General features: G+C 39.2%; 1 protein-coding gene across 1 annotated transcript; it reads left to right on the top strand.

Annotated features, from left to right (window-relative positions):
• Window positions 1-4730: 4730 nt before the first annotated feature.
• Window positions 4731-19636, top strand: LOC143882929 (NADPH:quinone oxidoreductase). Its single transcript, XM_077386310.1, has 3 exons — window positions 4731-4851; window positions 5273-5464; window positions 19097-19636. Exons 1-3 carry the CDS (start codon window positions 4755-4757, stop codon window positions 19399-19401), a joined length of 594 nt encoding a protein of 197 aa, XP_077242425.1. The 5' UTR covers window positions 4731-4754; the 3' UTR covers window positions 19402-19636.
• Window positions 19637-21332: the final 1696 nt, after the last annotated feature.

The following is a 21332-nucleotide window of genomic DNA, read 5'->3' as shown; positions in this document are numbered from 1 at the left end:
CGGCCCAAGCCGGACAGAATATGACGCGTTTCATAAAACGACAAAAATCTGCCCGGCCCAAGTCGGACAGAATATGATGCGTCCGCTCCAAGTTTCTGCCCGTCCCAAGCCGCCCAGATGACTTGGCAGGACAGATTTCAGTCCAAGTTTCTGCCCGTCCCAGGCCGCTCAGATGACTTTGCCGGACAGATTTCAGTCTAAGTTTCTGCCCGTCCCAGGCCGCCCAGATGACCTGGCCGCCCAGATGACCTGGCCGGACAGATTTCACTCTGAATTTCTGGCCGTCCCAGGCCGCCCAGATGGCTTGGCCGGACAGAGTTCATTCCAAGTTTCTAGCCGTCCCAGGCCGTCCAGATGACCTGACCGGACAGATTTCGCTCCAAATTTATGCCCGTCTCAGGCCGCCCAGATGGCTTGGCCGGACAGATTTCACTCTGAATTTCTGGTCGTCCCAGGCCGCCCAGATGGCTTGGCCAGACAGAGATCATTCCAAGTTTCTGATCTTCCCAGGCCGCCCAGATGGCTTGGCCGAACAGATCCTTTCACTTCATTTTTCCAGCCGCTCCGGAGCACAGCCTCATACTTCCCCAAATCACTACAATGACTTGGAGAACTGGGGGGCAACTGATGGGGTATGAAAAACAACAACTAATTAGCTGCCGACACGTGGCCCTTAAAGGGCCCACCACGAATTCGGCACTTGCCCAGGGGTACTCTAGTAATCCGCCAAGAGCAGGTAAACCTAAACCCACAAACGGGCCGACACTTATCCTGGGGTAGTTAATTTAACCACCCCAGGGCTCTCTCTATAAAAGGCCTCTCAAGGCTCAAAGCAAGAAGAAGGAACTTCAAAAACTACCACTCTTAAAGTTTTGGCTCTGCACTTCTGCTCATACTGACTTGAGTGTCGAAGGGCCCGTCCAGAGTACGACTCTGGGTTGGTCTTCTGACCTCGTGCGTTCTTGTGCATGGCTTCATTCCTTTAGCTCCGTCCCTTGGACTCGCCAGATCAGCTCTTACGTCACTGCCGTATCTGTTACCAATTTTAGGCCCAACAATGTCTATGTATTCTATGCTCATGTTAGTGATAGACTCATTGCACACCTCTATTGATAGACTCATTGCACACCTCTATGGCTGCACAACACAACAAAGCAAGGAAGAAAAAATAAAGAAGGTAAGAATTTGTTAGAAATTAAAGAGAGATTGTTGAGAGAGAGAGAGAGAGAGAGAGAGAGAGAGAGAGAGAGAGAAAATACAGACCAGAATGGATGAGGCCACGATGGAAGGAAGCTCTGTGGAGGGACCCACATAGGGCTATTACTGGTGTCATTGCTTCTGCTGCCATGGCCTTCTCCATTCTCTCCCTCCCTCTCTGTCTTCTGTCTGAGAGTCTATAAGAAATTAAGAAGTACGTGTTTTTTTTAAAACGCTAGACTTTGTTTGACACGTTTCTGATTTGGATGGACATAGATATTGTAATGAGTCTAATGACCGTAAAAGGCTAACTAAGGTGTCAATGGACCAGGGACGGTGCAACTTGGGTAGGGCTCAACCTCAACCCAATTTTGGCTCGGGTTGGGTTGGGTTGGCATTTATGTGATTTAATTTCGGGTTGGGTTAGGGTTGAGGGCTTGGCAACCCGACCCAACTTGAACCCAACATCCGTCCTCTAATTTTATCTCTAATTTTTAGAGGCAGGTTGGGTTGGGTTAGGGTTGACCATCCTCAACCCGAGGCTCAGGTTGGGTTGGGTTAGGGTTGGCCTCAACCCAATCCGAGTTGCACCCGGTCTAGTGGACCATCCGAATCTTAACATTAAACGGACATCATCTAGACATATTACCAGAATCCATGGACACATTGCAAGACCCTGTGTAGGATCCGAAATCATTACCAATCAAACAACTAACAAAAGCCCCTGCGACAGTCCTGAATCCTATTTTTTTATACTATTTTATAAAAATACTCTATATTTTATAACTTTAAGTGGTAGTTGGGAGGTATTTTAGTAAATATAAGTCATCCTTTTTATTTCTCTATTCATTCACCCTAGTCTCTTGTCCACTGCATCCCAAACGCTTCGACTCACCCTTATAGCCATAGGTCACGCTTGCATTTTTCCTTTTCTAAGAATTTTAACTACGCAAAATGTAAGTAGCCCCTACTAGGACACTCTAATGGACGGACCAATTTGAAATGGATCATGACCAAGACAGGGGGAGTAGGATCAGAAGAGCACTCCAAATCAGATCCAACTGATAAGAGATTTGAATGGATCATATCATAACCAAGGTTTAAAATTTCGGTTTCGGTAACCGTTTCGGACCCCACCAAAAACTGAAATTTCGGATTTCGCCTAAATTTCGGTCCGAAATTTGGTAATTTGGTTCCAAATTCCGAAATTTTGGACCGAAATTCTGAAATTTCTGTTTTTTTTAAATAAATAATGTCTTTAAACAGAAATTTTGGTCAGAAATTTGGTAAATAGCGAAAAATTGAATTTTGGAAATTTTTGGTTTCGGTCCCACCGGTATCCGAAATTTCGGATTTTGGTCGAAATTTTAAACCATGATCATAACTAAGACATAGGTGGATCCGATCCAAAGTGGATCCATTGACTCTCCTCCTAAAAAAAAAGGTATGTGGTGTCATTATTAAAATGGAAATGACGTGGCCCGCTCTTTCTTTAACTTTTTCGCTTTCATTATTAGTGGGTTGCGTAATGTTTTGACCCCGAATAGTGGAATGATATATTCACCCCCTTTTTTTAGTTGGGACAGCACCCTTCAGTGTAAAATAGTGTAAAATAGTAGTGATAAAAACACTAGAGGGGGGCTGTATCACTTTCCCTAATTTAGGTCCCTTTACCTAACCCTTATTATGTCTTTATTATTTGTCTATCACACGATGCTGCTTTGTCCTGATTTTTCTTTTCCGCTGGGAAAGTTAATAAAAAGTGATTTGCTAGGGACCACCCTAGAAGGCATTTTCGCGGGACGTCTGTTGCATGAGAGAACAGCAACTAGGATGAATTAAATGAATAAGACAAAATCTACTGAAAAGTGAGCCTATGTAGCTGCTCTCTCATGCAACAGCTGGCACGCTAAATTCCTTATGTGATGGCCCCTAGCAAATCCCTAATAAAAAATTGAAGACTAGAGAATACGAACAATGGAGAGCCCAACTATGAGATGTCTCATTCTCTTGTCAAAATGCTCATATGAGAATCATCACAAATTCTAATTAATGCTGTTATTGTAGTCACCCTAAGGGTATCAATCTTAGATATAAATTCAACATAAAAACCTCATTTGAACAAAAAACCAGATAAACCGTGAACCGAACCGGTCAAAATCAAATTGGTTCGGTTTGGTTCGTTTATACCATCCCCCCATCGGTTCGGTTCAAAAAAACCTTCCTAAACTGAACCGGACCGAACCGTGAGCAGTCCTACTCCATCAGTTGTAACCTCTGTCTTCATATCATTTTCCATGGCAAAATCAGCAGCCAGTTCGCATTCGTCACTTTTTTCAAAGGGAGATGATTTTTTCACCCCACTGTAGGATTATGCGTCTCCCTGTAACGTGATTTGACGTCAAAAAGCGTTAAGTCTGCCAGAATTCACTTTACAAGGGGGCGCATGATCATACAGGGGGTGAAAAAATCATCTCCCTTTTTCAAATTGGAGTTATGGAAGTGTTTTCGTTCTATTTTTTATTGGGGATTTGCTAGGGACGATCAAAGAAGGCTAGCAGGCCAGCAGGCCGGCTGTTGCATGAGAGAGCAGACATAGGCTCATTTTTTGACAGATTTTGTCTTATTTATTTTATTCATCCTATGTGGCCTCTCTATGTGCAACAGCCAGCCAGCAAAATCGCTTCTGCCGTGGTCCCTAGCAAATCCCTTTTTGTTAACTTTTCTATAGGAAAAGACAAATTAGGGCAAGGAACAACGTGCCATAGAGAGTATAAAGACAAAAGAGTTACTCAAAGGTACCTAAATTAAGAAGGTACCTAAATTAGGGGAACGGCTATTTTTTCTCCAACTTTATTTTGTTCGAAATTGAAATTTTCAAAATTTCAGTCGAAATATCTGAAATTTCAGCTTTAAATAATTATCAAAAAGTAAATCCCTAAAATTTCCGGATAAACGAGGCCGCAATAAACTACACTTTTGGTTTAGTCGATTTCGATTTCATTATATTTCAGACCGAAATTTCGGATTTCGGTCGAAATTTAAAACCTTGTTTAAAAGTATCAAAATTAGGGTTAGTGATGTATAAGCCCTTCGTTTTTACTTGGGACAGCCTCAGCAGGTCGTCCTACATAAAAAAAAACACGAAGGATTTGCTAGGAACCATTGCAAAAAGCCATTTCGCGTGGGCTGTTGCATGTGAGAGGAGCCACACGGACTCAAATTTTATCTGATCTGAGTTGCTGCTCTCACATGCAGTAGCCAGTCACGAAATGCCAAGGTCCCTAGCAAATCCCATAAACGAAAGAGGCCAATATATCATTTCGGTCAATTCATTACCAACCGCACACAATGAACTGAAAATGCTAAAGAATGAGAGGACCACGTCATTGGAATCTTTAAAAGTCTTAATATATTGGCACTACACCATGTTCTTATAATTGCAAGAACTCATCTTGTCTTTTATTCTTTAAAAAGCTGTCAAAGGTTATTAAAGTTCTCAAAAAGCTCTAAAAAACAATTAGGAGAGAGAGGGAGAGGGAGAGGGAGAGAGAGAGATGGCCATGGCAGCAGCAGTGCAACCAGTAATCAAAGTGGCAGCCCTCTGCGGTTCTCTCCGCAAAGCTTCCTTCAATCATGGCCTCATACGTGCTTGTCAGTATTCACCTCTCTCTCTCTCTCTCTCTCTCTCTCTCTCTCAATAATCTCTCTTTAATTTCTAACATATCCTTAAGCCCTGTTCATTTAAGATTATGAAAACCGATTGTTAGTGCTGAACTGATTATGGGACTCAAATTTAAACATAATTTTTAGTCCAATAATCGGTTTGGCACTCACAATCAGTTGACATAATCAGGGGCGGAGCCCTATGTATAACTTGCCCCCCCCTATGTATAAATGCTGGCTCCGCCGTATAATCTTAAACGAATAGGCTATGAGTTTCTTATTTTTCTTCCTTTATTTCTTGTGTTAATAATCTCTCTTTAATTTCTAACATTTTTTTATTGATGGGTGTCTTTAATTTCTAACATATCCTTAGTTTCTTATTTTTCTTCCTTTATTTCTTATGTTATAGGCATAGAGGTGTGCAATGAGTCGATCAATAACATGAGTATTGAATACATAGACATCTCGGCACTCCCTTTTCTCAACACTGATCTCGAGATCAACGGCTCTTATCCCACGCCAGTTGAATCCTTCCGCAGCAAGATTCTTGAAGCCGATAGCATTCTCTTTGCTTCCCCTGAAAACAACTTCTCTCTCTCCGGTATACTATACCTTCCCTTTTCATTTGATTTTTTTTTATTGGGGTTTTACTACATACAATTAGTTTGGTTTGTGTTCTGATAAATAACCAAGAAATACAGATAGTAAAAACAGATTTGTTGGGTTATTTTTCTTTTTGTAAGTTGATGGACTGGAAAAGAAAATTCTATTTTTGATATGCATATGGGAAAGAATTGGGTTTCTATTTAAGAATCCGACTCTGTCTAGAGTCTAATTCAAGGAAAACCAAAAAAAAAAAAAAAAAAATGTTTATAGGGATTTGCTAGGGTCCATCGCAAAAGGCATTTCGCAGCTGGTCTGTCGCATGTCAGACCAGCCACCTCGTGAATGGAGATAACATCTTTTGTCTCCATTCACGAGTTGGGTGATGTGACATGCGACAGACCGGCCACGAAATGCCTTTTGCGATGGACCCTAGCAATTCCCATGCTTATAATGTTTAAAAAGATAAATGTTTCAACTCATTGTTATTATTATTATTATTATTATTATTTTGGGAAAAATAGGGATAGACCCCCTCAACTATCTGACTTCTAACCATATAGTTTCGAAGTCACCAACGATTTCGTTGGGTTTTTTTAACGTGGCAGAGTGGACAGAGAGCAGGAAATGACTGTAATGCCCCGTCTTCCCCAACTAAAAACAGACCTGAATCATTAGGGTTTGATTCAAACCCTCGTTTATTTATCAACACAAACGCTCGATGTAGGGGTTTTATTTATCTTCATTCAGATAATTATCATGCTTTGCGTATAAACCCTAATATTTTAGGGCTTTTTTTGGTCTTTATTTGAGTTTTTTTTCTTCAAATGTGGGGTTTGATGTAGCCATGGAGTGGGGTTTTGTTGTCTGTGGTGGGGGATGTCTTGAAGAAGAGCCACTGATCCCATTGAGGAGGAGTAACTGTCAACTAGGAAGAAACAAGCTTGGAGGAAATGGTGTAACCCTAATCTCTTTGCAAATGGCTTAAAACCAGTGAGGAGGGTATTTCAGTCCTCAAAATATTAACCCAAGTTAGTTTGAGTCATTCAGTCGGGTTAAAGTGACGGACTGTCAACGGAGGGGGTCTACTTAAATGTGTCATAAAGTTTAGGGGGTTGTCGTTGGTGACTTCAAAATTATAGGGTTAGAAGTGAAAATGTCAGATAGTTGAGGGGGTCTATCTGTATTTTTCCTTTTTTTTTTAATTATCACCTGTATCGAGGTTGTTCTTTTAAGAGTTTTTTAGACCAAGAGACTAGCTTTGCCTTCTCTGTGATCTTATCTACTAGCATGTAGTGAAGAGCTGCCAAGTGGGTATTTGGATTCAATGTGGTGGAAGGATATGATGTGGATGCTGCTTCATTTTTACTCTGTAAAGCCCCTAGCTTATATGAGATTAGTGTCGCAAAGTCTTAGAATTTTCACACCATGGGGTTAATAGGGACAGGGGCGGAGAACAAGCAAACTCAATATTGACAAGCTTCGTCTACATCCTTGGGTCTGTTGTGGGATTTAGAGGTTTGGGGAGGACCGATCTCAACTCTGAAGGACTGTGATTGCGTAGAAATAAGATGTCAGTTTGGGTGGTGGATCCCGATCGATGTTTATATACGAAGGAAAATAACAGTTTGGAGAAATCTTACGAGTTGTTTATTGCTTTTTCAAAGATTGTATCACCAACATAAAGACAGTGGGTGATGGGGACTGTACCCCTAGGTAACAAATAGAATTGTGCATAACCTTTTTGGAATTGCTCACCTCTGGATGGTTTTAAATTTCGACCAGAATCCAAAATTTCGGGTTTCGGTCGAGACCAAAACTGAAATCGGGTATACCCGAAACGTTATAAAATTTCGACCAAAATTTCGGTTTCGGTGAGGACCGAAACGCATTCCGAAACCGAAATTTGAAACCATGGGTAGCAAATAGAATTGTGCATAACCTTTTTGGAATTACTCATCCCCAGGTACAAAATAGAATTGGGCATAACCTTTTTGGAATTGCTCCTTGCGACCTTTGCTTAGAATTTCTTCAGCTATGATGAAGAGACTTAGAGGTAGGGGGTCACCTTGTCTAACACCCCTTGATGATGGAAATTAACCCATTGGCTCCCCATTAATTAGAATACAATACCAGCAGCCGTGAACGGTCTCTTTAATGATGTCTCTTCACATGGCATTGAAATCAAACCTTTCAAGGACCTTCGAGATGATGTTCCAATTTAGCCTATCATAAGCTTTTTCCATGTTAAGGTTAATCGCAACATTGGTTCCTCTATTTTTCTGACCTTTGTGGTGCATCATTTCTTGAGCTATTTTAACATTTTCTATAATACTTCTGCATTTAACAAAAGCCCTTTGTTCATGAGATATATTTTTGGAAGAAGAGGGGCAAGCGTTCTAACAAGCAGCTTCTCAAGAATCTTGTAGCAGAAGTTACATAAATTGATTGTGCGCTAATCTGCAAAGTGTTTAGGTTGGTAAACTTCGGGCATCAATGTTATGAAGGTCGAGGTGTAGTGCCTTGTGAGCTTGCCACCTTTGAAGAATTATCTAATAGCTTCTACAGCATCCTTGCCTATGATGTCCCAACAGCTAATGAAAAAGGATCCCTTAAATCCATCAGGGCCCACGACACTATCTTTAGGAAGGTTCCATACAATACCTTTGACTTTATCTTCTCATCCAAAAAAAAAAGCACTTTTGTCTTCAGCTTCATTGGGATCTTTTAGAAGACTTTCATTGTCTTCATCCTTGATGAGGGACAGTATAAGATTGAAGAGCTTGTTGTCATCACTTGTCCCTTCATCACTGAGAAGATTTTCAAAGTAATCTTTAGTAGCTTCGCTAATGATATCCATGTCTTCCATCCAGTCGCCCGCATGCCAAAGTCTTTTGATGCCACCAATGGCTTGCTAAATTTGAAAGGCAGCATGGAAAATTTTTGAGTTCTTATCTCTTTTTACTAACCAATTTTCTTTTGATTTTGTCTCAGGAAGATTTCCTCTTGCTTGAGCCCTTCATCCAACTTGGCATTAGCATATTTCATTCTTTCAAGGCCTTGATCAGATGGAGAATCTTCAAATTCTGTTTCGGCATGGAGGACTAAATCTCCAACTTATTTCACCTTTTGGAAGATATTTCCAAAGGTTTCCTTGTTTTGGACCTTTAACTTTTGCTTGATGTTCTTGAGTTTTAGAGTGAAGATATCCATTGGCCTCCCATATGTAGGTTTAGACTTTAGACCATTCCTCTTTGATGATATCCATGAGGCCTTCATGTGTTAACCACATGTTCTGAAACTTAAAAGGCCTGATAAATTTTGATATGTATTCAGAAAATGAAAGGAAAGGATGGTGATGATCCGAACCTATTATGGCAAGGTGTGTCACCTTAGAAGATTGGAAGTAGCTAACCCATGTGTGATTTACAAGATTTCTGCAGTTGTTACTATTTTGATTGTTGTATCTTGTAAACTGTCTCCCTTCGAAACCCAGATCAATCGACCCGGCACTATTAATAGCATCCTAAAAGTCTTGGCAGGCATGGCTGTTTTGTGGCCTTCCCCTAAGTTTTTTCTGAGCTACTAAATACTGCATTGAAATCTCCATCAACTACCCATGGCTTGATGGTGCCGCTGCAATCTTCTAGGTAGCTCCAAAGATTTTTCCTAACAATGGGGCAGCACCTCACATATACGATTGTCATAATGACCTTTTCGTTACTCATCGGGCTTCCGATATCCACATTGAGTGTTTGTTCATTAGTAGAGACGATAGAGATTTCCAAGATGTTTACTCCAGAAGATCCATAAGCAAGAATTGGTGTGAGAATTGTGTATGAATCTTTCCAAGACAATGGTTAGGGTTGTTTTTTAGATTTTTTTTACTCCATGAGCATATGTTCTAGGATTGCTTAGACAGAGATTCTGTTCATCTTAATGCTTCAATCTGCAATAGTCTCTTGATTTCCTATGCCTCTAGCATTCCATACGATGCATTGCATTGTGACGAATTTTGCCTTGGATTTTTCATGAGCTTTTGTTATAACCCGTTGCTTTTCCTTTCCTTTTGCTCCTTCCTGCAGCCACAGGGATCCATCACCTTCCTTTTCATCGTTAAGTTCTATAGTGACTGCATTGCGTAGATCCAGGTTATTGACTAGATATGCACTTGAATTTTCAGTTCTAGCTTTGTTTCTGAGATCCTTCACCTTCTCCTCTATACCGAAGATTTTCTCCATGATGTCGGGGCTGTCTTACTTCTCCTCATGATCTGGCATGTCGGTTGATTGAGGCCTTGGTTCAGATTGATGGTGTTCTTCACAGGTCTGCCATCATTACATTTGTGATAGTCTTCATTTCTTCCACTTCTGACAGTATTGGTTTGGCTAGAATTTGGACTACTTTCTTTAGCTTGATTGGTGTAGAGACGCCGGCACTTGAAACTTCATTATTCATGAGCTGCATTTTTGTATCAGATTGCAGTTCTTTGGCTATTGCTTTTGTTGGAACCTGAAAATGTTTCATCTGTGCAGGGCAGCAAAGTCCCTATTCTCTGTTTTTCTTGGGCTGGATCTTTGTTCACAACTGACAAGCTTTTCCAAATCCTTTTATCATTGCCGATGTTTCCAATATACATGGAATCCAAAATACCTAAGAAGTTTGCAATCTCTGTATTTCCCTATCAAGGAAATTATGCCTAAAATCTATCTTCCAGGAAATGAGACCCTCTTCTCTCCAAAAGCAGTCTTAGATCCATGCGTCTGTTGCTAATCACTTCAAAAGGTCCGGGAACACATCTTTGAAAGCCAACTCCTATCATCACTTGTCATGCCAAATCTTACTGCCCCTTTGTATACTCTATACCTGATACCTTCATGGAATAAGTGCTTTTGCTTAAGAATGTCCCTTCTCACCATCAAGGTTCTGCTTTTATACTTATCTTCAGAGTACCAACTGCTCAGGAGGACCCTATATTTGCCTTCAATGACTAGTCCACAATAGGTCCCTCTCCTCCTAAATCTCCAAAGCCATTTTCCAAGCAAAGCCTTGTTTACGTTCCTTAGGTTATGAATTTCCAAGCCACCAGCATACTGGATGAAATTTTTTTCTTCTCATTTGCACCCCCCATAAGAAATTTCTTTGAATTTGCTCGATGTGCTTAATCACTGCGATAGGGCATCTGAACATGGACAAGTGATAAATTAGGATGTTGGAGAGAACAGCCTTGATCAACACTATTCTTCCCCTAAGTGAGACTAAGTTACGCTTCCTAGTGGATAGTCTATGTTCCACCCTCTCGACTATGGGATCCCAAGCTCTTTTCTTCTGTCTGCCCTCTCCCAATGGAAGACCCAAATAAGAAGATGGAAATGATTCCACTGAAAACCCAAGAAGACCAGCCAACCTTTCTCTTTCCCCCTCCTCAAGGTGAATGTCCATGAGCTTGGATTTTCAGAAATTGGTCCTTTTCCCTGTGACCATAGCATCTGATTACAGATTTGAGCTTTAATACCTTTTCTTCATTTGCTTCTCTGAAAATCAATGTATCATCTTGGAATTGAAGGTGAGGCACTTCTACCCTTGGATCGCCATTGGAGAATCATTGAGTAAGCCCACTCTTTGCCTTATCAAGCATCTTGCTAAGCATCTCTGTGATGATGACAAAAAGAAAGGGAGAGAGGGGATCACCCTGTCTAAGCCCCAGAGAAGATTTGAAGAAACCTTCGGACTAGCCGTTAAACAAATATGGAGAACCAAGCAGAGGAAACACATCTCAACCTAATTCCTATCCGCCGCAGAAGTTAGTCCCGAACATCCCATTCTACACGATCTTAATCCTTTTCCATGTCTAGTTTGTTGGGTATATGATATACCCCATGTATGTTCTAATATAAGCCCAATAAGATAATGGACTGGTGTAGTGGGCCTACATGGGCTAGAGTCCATTAACCAGTCATTAACCCTAGTATATCTCTATATATAGGGGCTGGAGGCAACAAACTTGGTATTCCAAACTAAATACCATTAACATAGTTTGCAAACCAGTCATTAACCCTTGGGTGTAATGCTTTAAGTATCCTTGCTTAAACCCTAATACCATTAACATAGTTTGCATGCCACTCCTTCCTACCAGTCTTGGAATGCAAGTCAATCACCTCCTTGGCTATCAAAGCACTATCAAGGGTCTGGAACCCCTGGACGAACGCAGACTGGTTGTTGGAGATAATCTTATGCATCACCTTTTTAATTCTGATAGCCAACAATTTAGCTAAGAACTTAGAGAGGCTTCCTACCTAGCTAATTGGTCTGAATTTTGAAACTTTGACATCCCCTTTTACTTTTGGAATTAGGACTATAAATGTAGTTCGCATTCTTTTATCTAGGGTGAGGGCTTCAAAAAATTCCTTGAAAAATCTGGAGATATGTTCTTTCATTGTATCCCAGCAACTCTGAAAAAATGCTAAGCAGAAGCCATCTAAACTAGGGGCTCTGTCTCTATTGATGGAAAATAAAGCATCCCTTATCTCTTCTTCCAAGAACATCTTTCCCAGGGAAACGGTGTCGTCTTCGGAATAGCACTGAACTCCACTTTATCCAGTCAAGGCTGCCCCTCCCCTCAGAAGAGTATAGATACCTTAAGAAATCTACGATCTCCTTCGAGATAATATCCTTATCTCTGCATCCGGATGCATCAATCTGGGGGCACTAATCCTATTTTGTCTTGTTCTGTCACTGGTTATCCCATGGAAATAGGCAATATTTTTGTCACCCTCTTTCAGCCATCTCGATCTAGATCTCTGTCTCCTCCGATCTCTTCCTGAAGTAGATTTTGATCAAATTTAACTGTCAGATCCACCAGATCCGCCACAACTGACAAGGGTTTGTGCCTTGTCTTTGGGGATTTCCTGGATCATCTGTTGGTTTAGGCCCAGTTTTAACCCACTTCATGGAGTTGTTTTGGTTGTGCTCTTTTCTTCTGGTCATTTTATCAGTAGCCTTGTCTGTTTTTTTTTTGGTCTGAGGTTCTGCATTCTTCACTTCCATGTCCCAAGTTGAAGCATTTAAAACAGTATTTTGGTGGGTTTTCATAGATTACCTTTTGCCCGATTCCTCTGTCTTTGGAAGGTCCTATCCATATTCGCTCATCTTTCTTCTTCTGCTGGTCAAGCTCCACACTCAATCGTGCCGCATCAAATCTAGCCCTTTGTAGATTGGGGAAGTGATTTTTACGACTCCCAGTCACTCCACCTATGCATAACAATATATCTTTGTTGTAACAAAATAGGGGTAGTGCTAGGAGGCTAATCCAGCATGGAGTGATCGGTGATCATGCCTTGCTCTTAAAAGTGGTTACCGTCTGAAGAATCGAAACAGTTAGGGGCCGTTTGGATACGTTGATTTTAGAATCCAGGTTTTTAGTTTGAAAACAGTGTAAAACAGGGTTCATGATCTGGCTGCTATATGCTGTCCCGGCAGCGTTTCTTGGATTTTAAGTAAGAAAACCAGGTTTTAGAAATCTCATGGTGGGAGAGAGGTTTCTAAAACCCGGTTTTCTTACTTAAAATCCAAGAAACGCTGCCGAGACAGCATGCGGCAGCTTGATCATGAACCATCTTTTACACTGTTTTCAAACTAAAAAGCTGGATTAAAAAATCCGCGTATCCAAACGGCCCTTAGTCTTTGATGTAAAGCACATCCTTCAGCCACACTTTGGTGAAGTCATTTTCATTAACAAATCTCGGTAGAAGATGTTGACTGCCCATAACGTTGATCACAAACTCTTCATGTTGGTGCATTCTCATGATGTGTTCCTTGATGTCGAATAGATGAGGGCGTCCATAAGAGCATTTCGCGACAATTGCCATCTTGAATGGCTCACTGTCGGCCTGAATATCCGATTCACTCAGATGCACTCTAGGGTCACCCGAAGGGTGAGTCGAAGATCTTTTGACTCCAATTGAGGTTTGTGGAAGGTGAAGGTTATTGGTTAGTATGGAAGCAAAGGATTTTTGTTGTCCTGCTCTCACAAAGGTTGGTTGAGTGAGGAAGGCTCCTCCCCACTTGGAAGAGTCCCTCACGTTCAGCCATGGGAGGTGTCTGTGTGTCTTCTGTCTTTGTTCCGGCTTTCTGCTTCCTGAAGCTTCTTGAGCAATCCAAAAAGCTTAGGACTTTTTTAGATAATACCTTGTGCCACTGAAAGCCTACCAATTGAGATTTCTCCAAAAAAAATCTTCAAGAAAAGAATCTTGAGTAACTATCGATTTCCATGAATCTTCAGTTCCAATCAGATCTGGATTCACTTCGTCTTCAAGGGATCTGAACTCCCATCATCTTCACTAGATCAAACACCCTATTCCTCAGTTGGAGAGGGGAGAATCACGAATGTGGGGAAAGCAGGAGAACGCTCTACTCCGATAGCTTGTAGAAGGCTAGAAGCGCAGATTTCACCCAAGAAAAGACTCTTGGATAACTAAAGATTTTCAAGAATCCTCAATCCTGATCAGATTCAGACTCGCATTGTCTTCAAGAGATTTATACCCATGGTGTTCTTTTGGCCCAGGTCAAGCCCAGGTCTTTACTCCTCTGCTATTCAAGATTCTAGGAATATGATTCAAGCCCAGGTCAGCTCCACCAATTGCTGGAAAGTCCGATTTGAAGGTTCAATTGTTAGAGAGTAGCATTTGGTAGCCTTATATTCGTCTTTGTAGGTGTATCTGGCCATAAGACACCTCATTTTTGTAGAAAGTGTCCTATAACTCTTGGAACATGGACCAAGCAAATGCAACCCATGAATGAAGGCAAAAATCTGGCGTACAACTTTTCAACATTTGAATAGGAGAAATATTGTGAACAATTGAAGATGGAAGGATATTAAGACGTGAACAACAATATGAAAGGCTTCTATCGAAAGATGTTTCGATGCGCATTGCGGAACATCACCGAGAAACCAACATTAAGTGATGTGTTTGTTCTTCCTGCTAGTTACGCCATTCGATTCAGGGTTTGAGGACAAGTGAACTACTAATGGTTCTCATTCTCAAGGCAAAATTATAGAAATTATAGAATGTCTGAGAGGTACATTCATCGTCACTATCTGAGAATTATTTTATATACGTGTTGTAGTGATGGTTGGGAAAGGAATAGAATTTGGAAAACACATCATGCTTACATTTTAGAAAATAAATGTATATGTTTTGTGTAATCATGGTGTAGGATTAATAGAGGAAGTCGAAATCCATCTTTAAATTATATTAAAATTACCCAAATATGAAGCTAAATTAAGTTTCCCATTCTTTCCAAAAATAACTCAGATCTAACCACGCCCTCCCCCCTTGTGCACGAAGTAAAACTTCCCCTACTGTTTAAGATGTGGAAATGAGAGTGGGCTCTCCTTTAAAGCTATTCACGTAAGTGACTTAAGTGGCATTTAGAGAAAATCCATATTCTACCCTTATGACTTAAAACATGAAATACTCTATCTAGTGTTCTAAGCCCCAGATGGGGTGTCATAGAAATGACCATCTTGCCCTTTCTTGCTCCTACGAATATAAACCTTGAATTGATCCCTATCAAATCATTCACAGGAATAACATGGCACCGAGGACCTGAGAGATAGCAAACTAAGGCAAGGCCCCAAACATTATAATGCACTAAAACTGGAAAGAAGCACGGCAATCTTTCTATTGGAATCAAATGGTGGCAATTATGCAGGGAGGTAAAATTGAGAAATGAAAAGAACTTCTTTTGAATGTTGGGAGCAAGATAAAGATTAGGTACCAACAAACAGTGAAAATAAGAAGATTTTTGGCACACAATTAACATGCGAAACGGAGAGGGATGATCCATCACCCATAATAATGCATAAGGATCCAGATTATGGAATTAGAAATGAAATTTCCTGTCATCAATGATGTTTTGATGAAGATGTGGTTTCAAAGTAGTAGCGCAGACCATACAATATTTATAAAGATAGTAATGGTATGGGATCACAATAGAGGATATTTTGACTATATAATCAGAAAAAGTCATAATACTAACACTACTTAGGAGTTGGAGTACTTTTGGCACTGAGAAATTTTCTCCAAAGTACCTATTTAGCATTAAGATAGTACAGCCCATGAGAGGGATACTTATTCCCGACATTAGTTTATTCTTTATTTTCTGTGAGAGGTAGGTAAACCTATCGAAAAACCAAGAGAACTCCCATAGAGAAAAACCATCAGTATCACAATTAAAATGGAAAACTATTTAGATGATATTATTAATCAAAGACTTGTTGGTAAGCTAAGATACCGTACTGTTAGTTGGCTTTTGATTTCTTACATAGCACTTTTGTCTCAGTTCATGCATGCCCAAGATTATCATCTTGAAACTATCTATAGAATTTTATGATACTTTGTGTCCTACGTAAGATCACTTATATTCTAAGAACGAACATTTGGAAGCATACCTTAATGTAGCTTTGCATGTATACATAGAAAAATCTACAATTGGATTTTGCACTATTTTTTAGGGAATTTTTTCAGTTGAAAGATATAAGAAGAAGCAATTGTTACGTTTTTGAGTGTTGAAGCCAAGTACAAAGCGACGGCTCATCCGACTTGTGCACTGTTATGGTTGAGATCTCTTTTGGAAGGCCTAGAAATCTCAATGAGACTTCTAACCAATTTGGATTATGACAATAATGTAACCATATAAATTGATGCTTATCTAGTCTTTCACAAAAAGGGAAAATGCATCAATTTTGATTTTCACTTTGTTAGTTAGGTGTCTATGATTGGGATATCAACTTCATATATCAAGTTCAAAGATCAACTTATCAACAGTCTCTCAAAGCCAGTACATAGTTCTTAAACTCATCATGGGATCATCTTCTTCATGTTGATTTAAAAAGGAAAATGATGGCTATGTGATACCCAGCAATCTGAGTTTAATTTCTTTGCAGAGGGAAAGCCTTTTAATACTACTTTTGGGTTGCAAGTTCCTTCCAATAGAAATTTGTATTCCTTCGAAATATTGGAGATAAGATTCTCACGCAAACTTGGAAGTGGCACTCAATAAAGTTGGGGATAATTATTATTGAAGTAAAAGGTGACAGAATCTGGAGCAAAATTTGGTACTATTTACTTAAACTTTAAATACTGTTTCCCCAACTTTCCCCCCTTTGGTAGGTAAGCTGAGGTTCGACATACCCGGAAAAGTATTAAAATGATTAAGAAATTTATTACATTCATATAGAAACCCAATCGTACTTTCTTCTATAATGCTTAGCAAAGGATGGGGAATGTTAGGTCAGATCAGAATTGATGTCATGCTTAGACAACCAATTAGAAGTGATGTTTGCTTTCCTCCATATATCTGAAATTTTTATTGCTTTAACTTGGAAGCATTGGATGTGGTTGTGGATGATAAGCAATTAAGCACTGGATATGGGCGTGCAATCTTTCTCAGTGCCATTTCCATGTGGGTCCATTTCGTAAAAGCATGAAGTGCAGAAACATTCGCATTCTCAAGCATTTTAATAGAATCTGTCATTAAAAATCTTCATTATTAAGTGATATTATGATTTCGAATTATGATGCACCTAATAAACCTGTAAATAGTGAAATTATTGGTAACTCACTTATTCTAGATATATTGGGAAGTGAAAACGTGTACTGGATATGGGAGAATGTGAATTCCACTCTATTTAGAGGAAAACTTTGTTTAAGAACCCATGTGAACTAATTTTGGGTATATAGGAAGATAAAATACCTTCAAAATTGCACTAATACTTGAACCACTGACCAAATTGGCTTGATTATGCAACAAAGGAAATGACCAGAAAACTAAATAAAATTGCATAGAATTTGGTTGCATAATTTGGACTTTAGCTCAATTTACTGCATGGCTATACTGTGGTTAAAACTGTAGATCAGTTATGCCACCTTTTACTCAACCTTGGGGACGCAAATTCAATCATAGCTTAATCTAAGTTAGCAAACCAGTTTGGGCACTGATAGGAATATTTTTGTAAAGCTTCACAACTGACATGAACCCAGTTTCAATTTGATAGCACTACTCACACCTGCGATGGTCAGATATATGTATAGGTATAGACACTGACATGGAGAGCAGCTATACCACTTCACTTCTTCCAAAATGTCGTACATCGACTCAATGTGTCTTCTGTTAAAAATTAGATAACTATTTGCACCATTTACCGATGAATGCTCTTCTACCTTTGCAATTGGTATTGGTACCACTATTTTGACCATTTACAGATAGCTTATCTGCGCTCCAGTGCTGAAAACAAGGTTGGGGCCACATTGATGGGGTGATCCTAAGCATTCATTTGAAAGGCCCCATCATGGATGGGGTGGGTACCAAAAATCAGCTCCATTGGATCACCATAGGGTGTCCATTTGTGGGGGTGAAAATGGACAGATACCAAATATGCCCATTTTTCCACCCCACAAATGGACACCCTAAGGTGATCCAATGGAGCTGATTTTTGGTGGACACCCTATCCATGAAAGGGCCCATCAAATGAATGCTTTGGATCCCCGCCCCTCTCTGTTTCTGTGCTCGAGCGCAGGAACCTTTTTGGTGGACACAAACACATGTGTGTGTGCGCGCGCGCATAAATCAAAGGTTGAAAAACAGGCCTTAGTAAAAAATAAAACAATTTTCAAACTGAAAACAACAAGGCCTTAGTAAAAACAAATCAAAGAAATAAATCGCAACTTTTTAAGGTTTTCTAGAAAAAAATTTCAAACTTTTTATGGTTTTCTAGAAAAATGCCATAGAAAAGCAGGAAAAAATGTGTTTCTTTGATTTGCAGGTTTTTTTTTTTTTTTTTTTTTTGCTTTTCTATCGATTAGGGAATGGTTTTTTTGTTTTGAGAAAAAATAGTTTTATCAATGTAAATCGAAATATCTTTCCATTTTTGGTCATTTTTGGTCGAATTTCGATTGATATTCGGTGGAAATTTTTAAATTTCGACTGAAATAATGAAGTGGAACGAATCCATTGAGCTATATTTGATAAGTTATCACTGGCAGGAAGTAGTGAAGGAAAGGACGTGTAATTGTAATTGTTTACTTTGGTGTGGTGTCTCTGTTTTTGGGCTTGCTTGGTTTGGTTACTTATCATATCATGTAATAGGACGGTACCTCTGCTCCCACCTGCTATCTTAATATCAATAAAATTTGTCATTTTTCAAAAAAAAAAAAAAAGAAAAGAATCCTTTGAGATTTTGTTTCGGTGGGGATAGAAACAGAAACTTTAAAACCATGTTTATATCGGTCGTTTCGTATCAGTTTCGGTGGAAATTTAAAACCATGTTTATATTGTTCTTGGAAAACTGGATTTTAATTTTTATTATTGCCTCAAGAGCTACAAATTTCCCCCTTTTTCTTTTGTGAAGAAGATTCCCTTGATGCTTACAGTGTGTTGATGTTTAAGGCTAGCATGTTTAATAAATGGTTGATAACCTTGTCCATAACATAATTCCATATGCAACTAATGTATGTAGGTTGAAATTGCATATAATCGCCATGTTAAAGAATGTTCAGTTGTTTAAAATCCCACTTATTGCGTGCCATTCCTTCAGCTCATTATTCCTATCTCTTTTTTGTGATACCAGCACCTTTAAAGAATGCCATTGACTGGGCGTCTAGACCCCCAAATGTATGGGCTGGTAAACCTGCTGCCATTATAAGCACAGGAGGAGGTTTTGGTGGTGGGAGAGCCCAATATCATCTGCGTCAGGTTGGAGTTTTTCTTGATCTTCATTTCATCAACAAGCCAGAATTTTACCTAAATGCATTCCAACCTCCAGCAAAATTTGATAGTGATGGGAACTTGATTGATCTTGAGGCCAAGGAAAGGTTGAGGGAGGTTCTCTTATCATTGCAGGCATTTACACTTAAATTCAAGAACAGCCCTTGAATTTATAGTACTCTGGATTCTGTATGACATTGGTATTGGGTGCATTGTTCATTTTGGTTAGTACTTTAGACCTGTTTATTCTTGGGTTTATCAGAGATAATGTTAGGAAAGAGGTAATGTTTATGTGGGTTCACCATCCTTTGGTGTGTTCGGTACCTTCCTTCTTAGGTACATGAAAGTTGACTCTGATATCAAATCTCTTACAGTCTTTTATTATATAATCCCACCCTTTCCAGCTTTGGATTTCTAAAGTTAAATATGCCTTGCATTTATCTCAACAATATCTCATTTCATTTAATATTGGTAAATTGAAGATATGGTCTGATTTATTGACTAATATCTTCAATTTATCAGCCAATATCTCAAAACTTAATAGACCATATGTTCTCCCAAAGAATCTAGGAAAATTTCACCCAAAATAAATATAGGAAAATGATATTTCTACAACTTTTCTAGTAATTTCATCCCCCCCCTTTTGTTTATCTTCTTCTGCTAAGGCTGTGTTTGGATTGCACGATTCTTACAGGAAATTTTTTCTTACAGAAAACTGATATGGATATATCTGATTTAGAGGAATATCATTATAAATTAAAGATTATAGACTAAAGATCCCTGTAAATAAATCTTGAACTATGGTGGGTCAAGTCACTTTTTTCTAACAGGAAATTCTGAAAAACATTTTTGCTTTCCAAACTTTTCCAGAAAAATCATGCAATCCAAATATGTTTCACCCCATTTGAATCAAATGCATTTATTGAACTCTTACTTGGTTTGAAACATCTATAAGCTTGCAGTAACTTAACCATTGTGGTACTTATACCCTGTTTGGAATGCAAGAAAAATATTTCCTGAAGGAAATTGTTTTCTTTGGAAAAATTTTCCTCTGTACAACTCTCAGAGAAATTATATGATTATGGTTAATCTAGAGAAATATTATCATAAACTGAAGGTCCCACAATTGAAAAATTAAATAAGGTTGGAGTTATTATTCTCTGTGTGAAAAAAAAAAAAAAAAAAAAAAGTTGGAAATTATAGAAATATTTTTCCTTTCCAAAAATTTCTAAAAAAACCCTTCAATTCAAACAGGGTCTTAATGAATTTCTCTGTAGGAGAAGTTATGATAAATGGTAATGAAAATTACAAGCTCAAAAATCATTACAGGGATTGCATTTAGGCAAAATTGCATAACAATCTTTGAGATAGGGATGTCAATAGGCATGAGCATCAATGGAACCAGAGGATGCAATGGATCTAAAAGGGTCCAAGCTTAGTTTGACAGAACTTGGGCATATGGGCTAGATCCATCGGTCCCTGATCTGATAAAAATCATGCTAGATCGGATTCAGGCATATTACGAAAATACCATCATGTTATACATAAATGAATATTTATGTCAAATAAAATTCCTAACCAAATATGTTTTTCCCATTAAAAATACCCTCATTTGAACAACAAGAATGTTCGAGATTGAACCATTCGAAAAGAAAAGGGCATGAAAGTTTCTGGCTTTCATCAATTAAAGCTTCTCGTAACAATAAAAAAATATGCAGAATTCGATGAGGATTCTCAAAAGATTAGAGAAAACAATTTCCAAGCCAAGGTGAAAAACGAGAATGGCCTTGAAATTCAAGCCAAAATTCCACGATTTAAGGACGGAGTAGGGTTAGTGTTTCTAGTTATTGTTTTCATTTTGAGACGGAGAAAGGGTTTGATGTTTGGGCAAGGTGCATGTTGTTACGGTCCTGAGTGGGGGCCACCTAAGTATGGTACTGGGTGAGACCCAGTCAGTCTGGTATGGGACAAGTGGAACACGGCCAAGGTAAAGGGAATAGACTCGGGGGGATGTTGCCATGTTGGGGTTCCATGCAAAAGCAAAATAGTCCCACATCGGTAAAGTGAGATGCATGGGGATGGGCATCCTCCCTCTAACG

This window comes from Tasmannia lanceolata, unplaced genomic scaffold (genome assembly GCF_043159265.1).
Source record: "Tasmannia lanceolata isolate RefF3 unplaced genomic scaffold, GAP_Taslan_0.1 ptg000002l, whole genome shotgun sequence".
Classification (NCBI taxonomy): Eukaryota; Viridiplantae; Streptophyta; class Magnoliopsida; order Canellales; family Winteraceae; genus Tasmannia; species Tasmannia lanceolata.
Note: the sequence above shows the minus strand (reverse complement) of the source record. Positions and strands in the feature narration are given on the sequence as shown.

Bases quoted from the DNA above. Each gene is read 5' to 3' on its own strand.
- LOC143882929 (XM_077386310.1), top strand. From the start codon at position 4,755: ATGGCCATGGCAGCAGCAGTGCAACCAGTAATCAAAGTGGCAGCCCTC. The intron at 4,852-5,272 runs GTCAGTATTCAC...CTTATGTTATAG, and splicing joins TCATGGCCTCATACGTGCTT to GCATAGAGGTGTGCAATGAG. The intron at 5,465-19,096 runs GTATACTATACC...TTGTGATACCAG, and splicing joins AAACAACTTCTCTCTCTCCG to CACCTTTAAAGAATGCCATT.